At 47.1% G+C, this 13437-nt stretch overlaps 10 protein-coding genes across 10 annotated transcripts; 5 read left to right on the forward strand and 5 right to left on the reverse strand.

Annotated features, from left to right (window-relative positions):
• Window positions 1-1012: 1012 nt before the first annotated feature.
• On the forward strand, window positions 1013-3223 carry CANTADRAFT_89111 (rRNA-binding ribosome biosynthesis protein; the record flags this gene model as incomplete). Its single annotated transcript, XM_020211528.1, has 1 exon — window positions 1013-3223. The coding sequence occupies one exon, from the start codon at window positions 1013-1015 to the stop codon at window positions 3221-3223; it is 2211 nt and encodes a 736-aa protein (XP_020066349.1).
• Window positions 3224-3952: 729 nt separating this feature from the next.
• CANTADRAFT_89113 (uncharacterized protein) lies at window positions 3953-4211 on the reverse strand (the record flags this gene model as incomplete). Its single annotated transcript, XM_020211529.1, has 2 exons — window positions 3953-4165; window positions 4209-4211. 2 exons carry the CDS (start codon window positions 4209-4211, stop codon window positions 3953-3955), a joined length of 216 nt encoding a protein of 71 aa, XP_020066350.1.
• Window positions 4212-5912: 1701 nt separating this feature from the next.
• Window positions 5913-6212, forward strand: CANTADRAFT_5188 (uncharacterized protein; the record flags this gene model as incomplete). The annotated part of the gene is made up of 1 exon (XM_020210001.1): window positions 5913-6212. One exon carries the CDS (start codon window positions 5913-5915, stop codon window positions 6210-6212), a length of 300 nt encoding a protein of 99 aa, XP_020066351.1.
• Window positions 6213-6837: 625 nt separating this feature from the next.
• On the forward strand, window positions 6838-7680 carry SIW14 (putative tyrosine protein phosphatase; the record flags this gene model as incomplete). The annotated part of the gene is made up of 1 exon (XM_020209563.1): window positions 6838-7680. The coding sequence occupies one exon, from the start codon at window positions 6838-6840 to the stop codon at window positions 7678-7680; it is 843 nt and encodes a 280-aa protein (XP_020066352.1).
• Window positions 7681-8114: 434 nt separating this feature from the next.
• On the reverse strand, window positions 8115-8543 carry CANTADRAFT_47391 (uncharacterized protein; the record flags this gene model as incomplete). Its single annotated transcript, XM_020209456.1, has 1 exon — window positions 8115-8543. One exon carries the CDS (start codon window positions 8541-8543, stop codon window positions 8115-8117), a length of 429 nt encoding a protein of 142 aa, XP_020066353.1.
• A 291-nt stretch (window positions 8544-8834) lies between these two features.
• Window positions 8835-9873, reverse strand: HHT2 (histone). Its single transcript, XM_020206479.1, has one exon. The coding sequence runs from the start codon at window positions 9534-9536 to the stop codon at window positions 9126-9128; it is 411 nt and encodes a 136-aa protein (XP_020066354.1). The 5' UTR covers window positions 9537-9873; the 3' UTR covers window positions 8835-9125.
• CANTADRAFT_197412 (uncharacterized protein) lies at window positions 9534-10064 on the reverse strand. Its single transcript, XM_020206482.1, has one exon. The coding sequence runs from the start codon at window positions 9916-9918 to the stop codon at window positions 9646-9648; it is 273 nt and encodes a 90-aa protein (XP_020066355.1). The 5' UTR covers window positions 9919-10064; the 3' UTR covers window positions 9534-9645.
• Window positions 10065-10210: 146 nt separating this feature from the next.
• Window positions 10211-10522, forward strand: HHF22 (histone; the record flags this gene model as incomplete). The annotated part of the gene is made up of 1 exon (XM_020209575.1): window positions 10211-10522. One exon carries the CDS (start codon window positions 10211-10213, stop codon window positions 10520-10522), a length of 312 nt encoding a protein of 103 aa, XP_020066356.1.
• A 79-nt stretch (window positions 10523-10601) lies between these two features.
• On the forward strand, window positions 10602-10925 carry CANTADRAFT_197359 (uncharacterized protein). The gene has a single exon (XM_020206478.1). The coding sequence runs from the start codon at window positions 10681-10683 to the stop codon at window positions 10849-10851; it is 171 nt and encodes a 56-aa protein (XP_020066357.1). The 5' UTR covers window positions 10602-10680; the 3' UTR covers window positions 10852-10925.
• Window positions 10926-11000: 75 nt separating this feature from the next.
• CANTADRAFT_89118 (glycosyltransferase family 15 protein) lies at window positions 11001-12461 on the reverse strand (the record flags this gene model as incomplete). The annotated part of the gene is made up of 1 exon (XM_020211530.1): window positions 11001-12461. The coding sequence occupies one exon, from the start codon at window positions 12459-12461 to the stop codon at window positions 11001-11003; it is 1461 nt and encodes a 486-aa protein (XP_020066358.1).
• Between the last annotated feature and the right edge of the window lie 976 nt (window positions 12462-13437).

Here is a 13437-nt window from a genome sequence, read left to right on the forward strand (position 1 = left end):
ATTACCATCTCTAGATAGTTTTGGCTGATGTCTTACGTCTGTGACTGGACTTTTATTGTAGTGATGAACCAGGCAAAGGGCCAGACGGTGGCAGGACGCCTGAAAGTCAGCCTGGAATGTCCATCACGTGCGAGGCCAACTGGCCACTGTCCAGAACTGGTGAGCTATAGAGCCTAGTAGTGAAGTCAGGACAGCATAATTTTCTTAGAAACATGACGAGTTGCCCCACCGTGGTGCTGTTGGTAGCATTTTTTTGGGCTTCACACAGGCTGACAGCGATTTCCCTGTACCATTTTGCACCCATTGCCAGTGTCGTTTCTAGCTCGATTCCACAGTGGAGGGAAGGCCAGAACTAGAGTACAGCTGCATTGGCTAGTAAGAATTGACGGAAATCCTCAACTGACACAAGCGTCGAGTTCACTATTTTTTAATTTTGATAGAGTATCAAGAAAGCATAGCCTCTCGAGTGACAAAGACAATTGCACTTTTCAGCTAGAGGCCAGTTTCTGGCCTATTGACCCACAAGACATCATCTAACTTTTTCTTACGAATGTACCTATGATATTACTCTATAATTCGTTTACTAGCGGCTTCTTCGCATCCAAAATATCAGTAAATTAAATAAACTCCAAGATTCATTCCTTAGTAGAGGTTTCAGTTCTATACCATCATTCTTACTGACTTTGGACAAATTGATATTCTTACTGACTATAGGCAAATTGACGTATTGAAGAGCTCAATAAGAAGAACTATGAGAAACTAATTACCAAGCCAACTTCGTATCTAGCTGAGAAACACGATCCCGACTATTTATGTTTCTGAACATAATACAGCACACATTGCACGGCAGTGTGCTCACCAATGTCGCATGGATCACAACCATGTCAAATGCCCGTTCCTTAACCGATGGCAGTCCAGGTGGTTCACTGCTTAGCAATTCAAGTCACGTGACCGCCATGGATCCTTCTAATTTTCACATCTCATCTTCGGAGCTCCATCACCACCACCACCAATGGCAAGACAAAAGAGAAGAAGCACCCATGCGGCTGCTGAGGTCGACCCTGAATCTGCTCCTAAAAGGGCAAGACAAAAGCACGGACGTCAGCAGCTCAGAACCGTCACCAGAACGGCTAGAAGAGGCGATGCCCTGGCTGCACAGAGCGAGAACTATGACAATACTGGAGATATAGAGGCCTCGGACCTGAATGAGTCAGGAGATGAAGAGGTGGAGCAAGAAAAAGATACAGGAATGGCTTATAATGCGTTGTTGACACTTTTAAAGTCCGATCACCAGTCCAAGACGACTAAAACCAAGAGTAACAAGAAGCAAAATGTGGTTAAGACAGAAGGCAGTAGTGACGAGAAAGATGATGAGGAATTCTCCAACGAGGAGTTGGCAGGAGTCAACATGAATGCGGAAGAGGACGAGGAAGAGGAGGTGGACGAAGAAGAAGAAGAAGAAGACGAAGATGAAACCAACACGATCCAGAAAAATCCCTTTGAGGCCCACTTCAACTTGGTCACCGATGAATATATTGAGGAGCAGGAGAAGTTGGTGGTGAAGCAGAACGAAAAGTGGACGCTGTCTGCCTTGAGTAAGGTGAGCAACTCCGACTATTCCATTTTATCATCCTTGCCACCAGGCAAGCCTGTGGCCACCCCAATCGATCCAGGTTCAGTTAAGAACGTCAAGGACTTAAGATTGAAGAACAGAGTCTTGGAAGCGTACGAGAAAAAGTATTCTGACAACAAGTTGAATGCCTTAGACTTGCATTTGGCTTCATCAATGTTTAATTACAAGGATGTGTGTTACTCATACCAGTCCTTCAAGAATGACACCCACAGAAAGCTTTACGCCATGCATGCGTTGAACCATGTGTTCAACACCAGAGATAGAATCTTGAAGAACACCGCAAAACTCAAGGGAAACAGAGAGGACAAGCTCTCTGACGAAGGAGCTTCTGCTCTGGGCCCAGAAGAAGAGTTGGAATTGAGGGATCAAGGTTTCACTCGTCCTAAGGTGCTCATTCTTCTTCCAACTAGAAATGCTTGTTTCGAATTGGTAGAGCAATTAATCCAATTATCGGGTAGTGAACAACAGGAAAATAAAAAGAAGTTCACCCAGCAGTTTTACAGCGATTCTGTCACTCCTGGAAACAAGCCAGATGATTTCAAGTATTCTTTCAAGGGAAACAACAACGATTTCTTCTGCATTGGTATCAAGTTCACCCGTAAGACACTTAAGCTTTATTCTTCGTTCTATTCCTCCGACATCATAATAGCTTCTCCTATTGGTTTGTCGATGATTTTGGAGAACCCAGACAAGAAAAAGAGACAGTATGACTTCTTGTCATCCATTGAGGTTTTGATAATCGATAGGGCAAATCAAATAGAAATGCAAAACTGGGACCATGTCTTGACCGTGTTCAAGTACATCAACAAGATTCCAAAGGAGTTCCATGATGCGGACTTCTCAAGAATCCGGATGTGGTACATTAATGATCAAAGCAAGTTGTTGAGGCAGACCTTGGTCTTTTCTGAATATTTGACTCCCAACATCAACAATATATTGGGAGTCAAAAAGTCCATCAACGTTGCTGGGAAAATGAAGTACAGACCTATAATGGACAGTACAAACTGTATCATGAACTCCATCGGGATCAAGATCAAGCAAATATTTCAAAGATTCGACAGTGAAATCAATCCATTGCAAGATGCGGAATTACGGTTCAAGTACTTTATCAACACTACCTTACCATCATTAATGAAATCTTCCAGTTATTCCAATGGTATCATGATTTTCATCCCTTCGTACTACGATTATCTTCGGATTAAGCACCACATGAAGACTTCTACCAAATTCTTGTTCGGCTCCTTGGACGAATATAGTAGTCAGTCCAAGTTGGATAGAGTCAGACGGGCATTCCATGATGGCAAGATCAAGATATTGCTCTACACGGAGAGATTGCATTACTTCAGAAGATTCGAAATCAATGGAGTCAAGACCATGTTGATGTATGGTTTACCTTCCAACCCCTTGTTCTACAAAGAGTTGGTCAGATTCATTGGGAAGTCTGTATATCGAGAGGAGGTGGACTTGGACTTGGCGTTGGTGAAGGTCCTTTATTCTAAGCTCGATGTGGTGACTTTGGAAAGAGTTGTTGGTGCAGAAAGAGCGAGGGTTTTGTGCGGTGGAGTCAACGAGCTGTACGAATTTAGATAGACCAGTAGGAGGACGAATTCACCCATTCAAGAACGAATTTAGTACACCGCTAATAATTTTTAATAGACTACTAATAGAACGGATAGCACCGACTACTCAATGCGAGCAAACAACACTGGTACAGGAACCTCTTCGAGCGGACTATACCAGCAGTTCTTGCTGGATATGGCGTTGAATTAAGAATTATCAGTAGCTTACAGGTTTCTGATCCCAAACCATTTTTACATCCGATGGCTAATTGTTGTCCAAAGAGATGATCTTGATTCTGGTGGCTTGATTCAGCAAATTTCGCAGCTTTGGTACGAATTCTGTGTGCTCAAAAGTCTCAATCAGATTGTGTTCTACAGTCTATCGAAGTCTCATGCATTAGTATGATGGTATCATAACATTTTCGACTATTCTGTGAGGGAGTTTGGTAAACAAAATCGTGAAAATGCCAATTTTCATTGATTTGGCGTTGCTGATGTGTCGAAAGTCGTGGTTCTGTTCCTGACGAGTGGAGGTAGATGTATATGGACTTGTAGTGACATACAACTTTAGAATTCAACAGTGTGTCCCATGGACTGGGGAGTAGAATTCTCCAGACAGCATGATCCCATCATAGAGATTCAATCAAAGAATACCTGGACTGGAATGAGTAGAATCCGGTCGAGGTCAGTAGAATCCAGAACGACCTGGACTGGATCAATAGCTGTCACAGGACCACTCAATATTAATCCTATTCACTCCTCACGAGCTCAAGATGTTGAAGGCCATCACAAAGCACCCGATAGCCACGTAGGGACTCAACCGTTCACCAATACGGGCAAACTTCCAGAAGACACCCCAAGCACCTGATTTTCTGTTGTCCAAAAGAGCAGGGGCAGTGGAGTGTAAGTAGGTGCAGGTGCAAATGAGCAATAGTATGACCTGGAGGAGGGACTGGAAGTTGAAGAGGGCGGACTAAACGTTAGTAAGAACCAGAGGAGCGGGTGGGGGCACGTACCATCGTGGTGGTTGTAGTGGATGGATTCTGTTAGTGTTGCGGTGTTGTACTAGTAGAGCATCACGTGAGCACCTGCGAAATTGGTTTTCTGGTATTTCTGAATGGCGCCTCGGCTAATCACTAGCAGGAAGTAGAGCTGGAATGGAAGAGTATCCAGCATTGTAGCAATAGGCTGATTGGTAATATTTGAAACTTTTGATCGCATTTCAATGCTGGAAATTAGATTTTATAGGCCGACATTGCTTATAGCACTTCTATAGTTGACATGGTACTAAGCTTGTAGATACACATGGCTATTTCTACTATCTCTACCGATTTACTGGGATACATTTCAGAGGCTTCAAATATTCTATCGACAAGTTTCGATTGTCGAACAAATTAAGCCACTTTAGTTCGTGAGTAGAAACCTGAGGGTCGAATATAAGCTCAGATATTTTATTTTCTCCGTGATTCCCAAAAATACAGATACCGAACCTGTAAGTCTTCTACACTGATGTTAACCATTGCAATTGTATTGGTTTCAACAGAAAATTCTTCACGATGTCATATCATGAGTTAATATAACTTTAAAGATTAAGCGAATATTTTTGTGTGCTTGGAAATATAGAACGGTGGGAGGGGTTTAGTACAGCTTCTATGACGTAGTTCTCGTCATCCTTGAAACAAAATGTTTACTTATCATTCATACCACAATAATCAAAGCTCCCAAAGATATAATTCAATGTGGCTAGCGAGATAGTCAATAGACAATATCAAGCTCTATTTGTATTCGCAAGAGCGAACGTCTAATATTGTATATCGATACTATAAGGCTACAAATTGTATTGAAATCTTACATGGATTACATCCGTTGGAACCAGTACTTCTTGAAACAGTGCTTGGGTTCTCTCTATTGAATTTGTAATTGAATCGGAATCTTAGCTGAATGAATTCTGAATTCAATTGAATCGGTGCTCGAGTTGTACCCAACTTTTACTTAATTCCTGCCGAATTTATTGCATTCAATCGCCTCCATTTATTCCATTCAGTTTTATTCCTACTTGAATTATTTCTCGAATTCCACTTAAATGTATACCGAATTCGTGCCCAATTCTTGCTCAATTTCTACTCGGATTCTTAATTTCTACTCAAATCCCGTCATTGGATTAATTCTGCCATGGTGCATGCCGGAAATACTCCCATCTCCCCTGGTTGCGGCCACGGGCCTGGCCGCTGTGCGGGGCGCCAATCCCACATCCTTCGTCTCGCCTATAGTTCCTGCAGCTTGATCTCGTGGTGCATCGCCCAAATGGGCTCAGCAGCCCACACACCCTGGTTTTAAGACACCGTAGTGAGTATAACTCCGAGATTCCAGCCAATTCGGTTCCGCTCGAGCCACCACCGGCCAGCTCCTCCTCGCACCAACTCCCGCTAACTCACTCGAACCCTCCGTAGCTTCCGCCAGCCCCCACCACCTCCAGCCAGCTCTCCCTACCCCTTACCCTATTACGACCTTTCCCCACCGGCTCACTAACAATTACGCGGCCAGTGCGGTTGACTCGGAGACTACTGCCCAAAACAGTAAGCGGCCAGGGCTGAATCGCCCCCAGACTCCCCACCGCTGCCCCCTCCCACGTCACCGATACGGGTCACATTCTGGGGCATTTGCGTCCATCCCGCGTTGGGTATATATAGTAGACCATCCCCCCTTGGTGGCAGCCAACCATGACCCAAGAAACTGCACACACCGTCCAGGACAACAAGCGGTTGTCCAAGAACAAGCAGCCGGTCCGAGTGGTCTTGTTCCCCAACGGCAAGCATCCGGTGAACGACTTTGCCCTCCCGCCCGTGGGCACCGTCCAGGACATCGATTCGCTCACCCGAGCCCAGTTGGTGCAGTACATGGTGGGGTACCAGTTGGGGTATAACGACAAGCTTGCCAATGTGCGGATGAAGGAGAAGTTGAAGCACGCGGTGGGGCTTGCCGGCACCTACGACAATATCTTTATCTTCAAGGAGAACTAGGGAGAGATAGAAAGAGGTGGAGGTGGGAGACACAACTGGTGAGGGACTAGAGAGTTAGAAGTGGAGAGATGTCAGTTGCAGTTGCGGTTGCAGAGGTGAGCGTGCAGCGCCACGAGTGCTGGTTGGGGCATAGCTCGAATATCTGTCTCCCAGGGAGACGTGGCACCATTGCCACCGTCAGTCGACCACGCACATGCTTCGCGTCACCAGGCGCTGCATTGCAGCCTGGAGTAAATAGGAATCCGTCTAATGAATCACGATCTGGCACCCGTAGTCGCGCTTACGTAATTGCTGACTCAGGCGGGTCACGTGCAGTGCCCTCTATCTCGCCTCCACCACCACAAATCGCCTGCCATTCTACCACCTCTACCACCGCTATCTACCACCGTCCCGCCTTCTGCGGCTGCCGTCCCCCTCCACCTACCTGCGTGTGCCCACCACCCTCACCGCTGCCCGTCTTTCCGCCATTTCACCCTAAATACCATCCAACTATCTGCTTCCAACGCGCTAGCCGCCATCAACCATCCATTCCAATCTGGCCCATCCGCTGCCAAACAATCCTCTGCATTTTCACGGCGTACTGAAGCTGTTTTAAACCTCTTTCAACTGCCAAAACACCCTAATCATGAATTACGATGAACCGTTTCAAATGGACGAGGAGCTTCCCGGCCAAGACAACGTGGTGATTCCGTCCCAGTCGTTATCTGATGATATCACTCCCAGATATACCGACCCAACCTCATCCATATACTACGACCACCAGCTCATACGATCCAAATTGGCCCACCTTCGGTTGGATACGGGCAACAACACCACCACCGAGGATGAAAGCGTGGACGAAGTCAACAAGAGCGGAAAGAACCAGTATGACGAAGACATCGACGACAATTTGGACCTCAAGCTCCAGTCAAAACTCAACCAGGAGTACCACGCAAAGTACGACACGTTTGACGTGCTAACACAACCTTTGGCACCACCGGAAAACTTTGCTCCTGTCATCAACAAGATCTACCGCTCGTCGTTCCCGCAGCCCAACAATTTCAGTTTCTTGAAGAAATTGAAACTCAAGTCGATTTTCTGCTTGATTCCCGAGGAGTATCCCGAACTCCAGGCCGAGTTCTTGAAGCACGAGAACATCAAGTTGTTCCAGTTGGGGATGTCGGGAAACAAGGAACCGTTTGTCAAAATTAGCTCCGAATTAATCACCGAAGCCATCAAGGTGGTTATAGATCCCGCCAACCATCCAATCTTGATCCACTGCAACAGAGGCAAGCACAGAACTGGATGCTTGGTAGGAGTGCTAAGGCGTTTGCAGAAATGGTCCCTCACAATTATTTTTGACGAGTACAGAAAGTTTGCTGCTCCCAAAGAACGGCCCATGGACCAGCAGTTTATCGAGTTGTACGACGAAACTGAGATCATTAAGTATGCCGAGGAAAACAACTTATTGCCGTTGGCATGGGAATAGCCAATAGACGAGGAAAATATAGACTGATTAATAGGTACTGGAAAACAATTGCCAATTAAATTGACATGGAAGCAGTATGGAGTATTTTATGTTACTCTCAAAGACTTTTCCAGGAATAACCCAAATACATAACACTCATTGGATGCTATATTCTGGTCGTACAGGACTGGATTAACCCAAATATATGCCACTCATGGATGATATATTCGGAGTAATCCAGACATACTATAACGGGCAATAATTTAATTATACTACAGGAAGTATCCAGTATATACTACCAAGATATACGAACACCCAGAACAATTAATGCACTACAAGATTCAAACTGCGATGTTCATTATATACTACGATGCACGGAACAAATTATACACAAGATTGCAATACATAGAATATTCCAATTACACATCACCGACTTTTGTTCGAGAATCCACCAGCTATCCCGATGGCCAGAAAAACTTCTTTCCGTACAACCCAGCGTTTCCCAACGCCAACACGCTGATGGCAAAAGGAGTGACCCGCGCCTTGAACAAGCTCTTGACTCCGGGGCCACCGTTGACTATCAAGTACAACGAGGCCCATGCAAAGTTGAAGCCTGCAGCATTGACAGGTTCTCCATCGTAGGAAAGCCAAGCCCCCACGAGGTTTGCGGCTCCGAAAGTGTAGCACGAGGCTCTGGTGGGCTTGGTGAGTGCCAATCTCTGGCTGAAGTGAGCAGATCCGCCTGAAGAGCCTGTGGCACTGATTGGTGCTGGCTGTGTAATACCCTTCAAGAGAAGAGAGGACCCGAGAAGAAGGGCAGGGTATGGGGTCAACGCAAGGTTGTCGAGGGTCTTGAAGATGGAGTCTTTTGTTTCCTGGGACATGTGGGCAAAGAGAGGACGGACGGTGCTGGTGGAATGAGATGGATAGAATGGAGGTGGGTCGAATGTGAAATTGTGAATTGTGGAGTTGCTATGGTCGTGGCTGGTGCGACGCACCGAAGCTAGACCGGGAATTCTAGTGCGAGAGCTAGCGAGGAGTTGGTGGAGGATAGAGGGAGACTAGAGAGGGGTTCAGTGGGACTGGGTTGCTGCTGAGGTGCATGATAGAGGTCATGTTGACAGGTTGAACCAAGGATGGCTCTTGGCGGGGGATTGGCCTTGCGTCGATGGTTGATGTAGCTTGTACGGTAGAGTTCGCGTGCGGCTAGTGGAAAGGTGGTACCAGGCTAGTGACAAATTTAGCGGGTAGTGGCACTACTTAGTGCGGGATGGTACCACCGCTAGCCGCAAAAAGAGAGGGCCCCAAGCACTACAGTAGCAAGCAGGGTGCTATAGTGGTATGGCTAGGAGAAATGTACCCAGTTCCAGTGCGTCCGCCACCAGTACCGTGAGCCCGTTGCAGGCCATCTACAATCATCTTACTATTCCTTATAATCCTATTCTAATATACACTGACGAATTAAACTAAGTTCTTTCACCTCTCAATCTTCTGGCCAATTGGATGTCCTTCTTTTGGATAGTGACTCTCTTGGCGTGGATGGCACACAAGTTGGTGTCTTCGAACAAGGAGACCAAGTAGGCTTCGACGGATTCTTGCAAAGCACCAATGGCGGAGGATTGGAATCTCAAGTCGGTCTTGAAGTCCTGGGCGATTTCTCTGACCAATCTTTGGAATGGCAACTTTCTGATGAGCAACTCAGTAGACTTTTGGAATCTTCTGATTTCTCTCAAAGCGACGGTACCTGGCTTATATCTGTGAGGCTTCTTGACACCACCGGTGGATGGAGCAGACTTTCTGGCGGCCTTGGAGGCCAATTGCTTTCTTGGTGCCTTACCACCAGTAGACTTTCTTGCGGTTTGCTTGGTTCTAGCCATTGTGTTTGGATGATGACCTGAGACTACCGGGCCCCACCCGCTTTATATATGCCGCGAGCCAGACGGTGTTGTTGTTGCAAATTCTGACGCTGCGCGCCATTGCGCGCCGCTACCGTCGCGATCCTCGCGCCACGCTAGCGCGGAGAGTAAATCGCAGCATGCGCTCGCTGGCGACACCGACACGATGACTTCTGTGGCAACGGGAAGACACCAACAACACCGCGACCGCGTGGGAATCCTTTGTTTGGGAGTGCTGCTGGCACTGGCGCCGGCAAGGGGCTCTCCTTTGGGCGCGGTTGTAGCAGACTAGCTGCTCCAGCCAGCCACTTGTAGGTCGCCAATGGGCTGCTAGCACCATTTCTGGCATCATGAGAGGAATCATTAGTGGTGTCGCTAGCACATCTGCCTAGACTGTAAAGCGTCTTCTCTTTAGTGGGCCGGTGATTTCTGGCAGCCCCAAACGCTGCTCGTTCGCAGGCTCTGGTTTACGCCCCCAAATGCGTAACCTCCAGCCCGCACTCCCGGCGCGCCATCCTCGCCAGCTGCAAAACATCCCGTCGCGCTACCACCGCACCGTGACCCAAACACCCGCCAGCGCGTACTCCCAGCACACCCTATAAATACCCGGCGCCCCCATCGTTAGGTCAATCATTATCAAACAATAATAATACAACATGTCCGGTAGAGGAAAAGGAGGAAAAGGTTTAGGAAAAGGCGGTGCCAAGAGACACAGAAAGATCTTGAGAGACAACATCCAAGGTATCACCAAGCCAGCCATCAGAAGATTGGCCAGAAGAGGTGGTGTCAAGCGTATCTCTGCCTTGATCTACGAAGAAGTCAGAGTCGTGCTTAAGTCGTTCTTGGAAAACGTCATCAGAGATGCCGTTACCTACACCGAACACGCCAAGAGAAAGACCGTCACTGCTTTGGACGTCGTCTACGCCTTGAAGAGACAAGGTAGAACCTTGTACGGTTTCGGTGGTTAAGCCGGTGTTTATTAGTGTATATTAGAATAAATTATGATTTCGCGGCATGACGTAGCTTGGCCGATGGTCGAGAAATTCGCCTGGGAATAAATAGTTGGACTGCAGGTGGGCTAGATGAATAATCTTGTGGGAGAAGAATTGGCGGGTCCGATGCTTTGATGCCAGAGCCTTGGAGTGTGCGGCCAATTGGGGTGGCTACCCTTACAGGGCGTGGTTGCGGCGTATGGTGGATGGTAGCGCTGGTGCTGTTCGCAGCCGGTATGTCGCGTGTCGCAAATTTCCAGATCCGGCCTAGGCGAATGTGGTTCTTATTGAACGATGATTTTTGATACATTTATCGCTCTTGTCCAGGCCAGTTTCACTTGGTAGTATTCTTGGATTGCATGTAATAAGCGAGACTGGTTTTCCAGCTTCCACTACTTCCTCTGATCACCTGAAGCAGTACCGTTTCGTGGTCTGAAAGTATGATGAGCTCCTTCTAGCTCAAAACAGTCTCGGCAATCCTATTGTTGCCTAGAATCCCTTCGTTCTCCAAGTACCTGTCCAATAGTTTCTCGATGACCTCTTCCCATTCATCCAAATCCACGGATTGAAATGCTCTGTAGTCGTCGGAGGTGAGTATGGCCCAGTCACGGATACAAGAAGAACTGGAATCCTCCACATCCCTCAATTTCTTTGGACATCTACACCTGCAACCAACACCAGCCCACACGGGCTTATCTGGTGCGAGCCAGTACTCGTCTGGCTTGATGCCACTCTTGGCACGACTGTAGTTTTCGCTCTCCTTGTACAGTTTCTGACCGATTGGAGAGTTTCCGGGACAGTGTCCAATAGCGGAATGCTTATACCCAATGTCACGGAAGTAATGTACATCCCTCAATTCCAACATCATTCCTATCGCGAGAGAATGGACCGGAGCATCGCCCCATCTTTCCCTGTAGAAACCCCCACTGGCATCCAAGTGCTCAAAATACTTTTGGTAGATTTCCGATGTGAATAGATCTGTTCTTGCAATCTCAAAATTGGACCAAAAATGACACAAGTTGTATTCCTCGCGATCCATTCTATCTTCATACAAGCTTGGTTTTTCTTTAGACCTTCTAAATAGTTGCTTGATTAACCCGGTATCGACATTGAATTTGGCCACATCTGCATCTTTTTTGCCCTTGATCTCCAAGAACTTTTTCATCGTAAGTCGATCCTCGATCTCCTGTAAAATTTCCTTCCTCTCCTTGAGATTATCGTAGTCTGCATAGTTCTTTCCCGTGGTGTATTTTGAATCCTTGACAAACAAATTCCATGCCGATCCTACCTTCACCTTATTCTTCTTGAGAAAAGCTTTAGTCTCTCTAAAAAGTCCTGGAACCGTGTAATAGAGCTCATCAATCACAACCGTAAAACCGTATTTCTTTCCTCTCTTTTCCATTTCTACAAATGGGTCGTATGTGAGGTCACAGAAGAACTCAACGTCTGGTTCAACTCTCCAATACCAATCCCGTTTGGTTACTAACTCGTGCTTGTAGAAAAATCCCGAGTAGAATCGACACATTTTGTGATATGAGGGGAGGTTTCCGTACATGATCCTCCTGTCACCCTGGCTGTTCAAGCTCTCGTCAAACTCCGCCTTGTCCACCTCTTCGCTGAATTCCCATTCTTTTTCTGGCACAGTACCAAACTCCACCTCGGCTGAAGTGTATAATGCAACCGTCTTCTTGAACTCTTCAGTAAAAGGCTCGTTGTTCAAGAACACCCACGGGTAGTTGTACCACTGATTGAAGTGACGTTCCAAAGACTTCATCGACAGTACCACTCCCTCGATCTCTGAGTTTCTTGCCAATACCACAAACGCGGCACTGGCTCTTGGTTGGGTGGGGTCTGGCTCCTGACACCCCTGTATGAACGGGGCGTCTATTCTCGATTCTATCTTCTGTTCACTCATGTAGAGGTCGATGGCGTCTTTGCTCTGAATAAGCCTTTGCTGGGCCTCGATCTCTGCCATGGGGAAGTCCTCCCAGAACTGCCCTAGCTGGTTACGCGGGTTGTGCAAGGCCGTGGCTATGAGCCATATGGGAGCTATAATTAGGGCTAATACAAGCCATATGCTGACCGATCGCCTTCTCACCCGTATTCTCCACTTTGCAACGTTGAAAACTTGGCGGAAGACTGGCCATTCTTGTGGCTTCGAGCTCATGTGTAGATGGTCAGGATATATGTGAATAAGCAATGGAGGCCGATGCTCTGCTAGTTGATCTTGGGGTATAGTTGATTGTAGTTGTCGAGATCTAAACTTGGCTGATGGTGGTGTAATGCCAGAGCTGTTGGAGCTGGCGACTAAGCGCTAATGGTGCTGGTGCTGGTGCCGGTGCTGGTGGAACAGTTAGGCGAACAGACCAAGTTTGCGATGATCCAGAAGACGTTAGCCTTAGTACTGTCAAATGTAGCCGCTCCAGAATCGTTCAGAACTGATGGCAGTGGTACAGTTCAAATAGTGCTATTCTGGTCCAAAAGCGACCAAATTCCAGTAATGAGATCTGGTCGCACACAGCCACCAGCACGCTAGCTATGGTTGGTAAACCCCACGGAAAACGAGTCGTCAAAGATCCAATAGGCCTGGATGACGAGTCCTACATGGCTAGCTGCCATATCCCGTGGCTTAGGTCTACTTTTGGTGCCCATATGGCCCAAAATGTTGATGGAGTCTTGGCCGCTCTTGTTGCGCTTAATGCTGCCAAAAAGACCCTGAAAGGAAATCCCAGACACTAAAGACTCTACAGTTGTGGTATTGTCGTCATTCGTTCGGCAAAATTACTATTATACACTGCAGTCGCCTGGATGACACCTACACGGCTCTTGAAGAACAATCTGGCACCTTTTGCCAGTAACCAAAGTTCCGTCCCGAAACGACAACGGGCCTA

Source organism: Suhomyces tanzawaensis (genome assembly GCF_001661415.1).
Source record: "Suhomyces tanzawaensis NRRL Y-17324 unplaced genomic scaffold CANTAscaffold_2, whole genome shotgun sequence".
NCBI classification, from domain to species: domain Eukaryota; kingdom Fungi; phylum Ascomycota; class Pichiomycetes; order Serinales; family Debaryomycetaceae; genus Suhomyces; species Suhomyces tanzawaensis.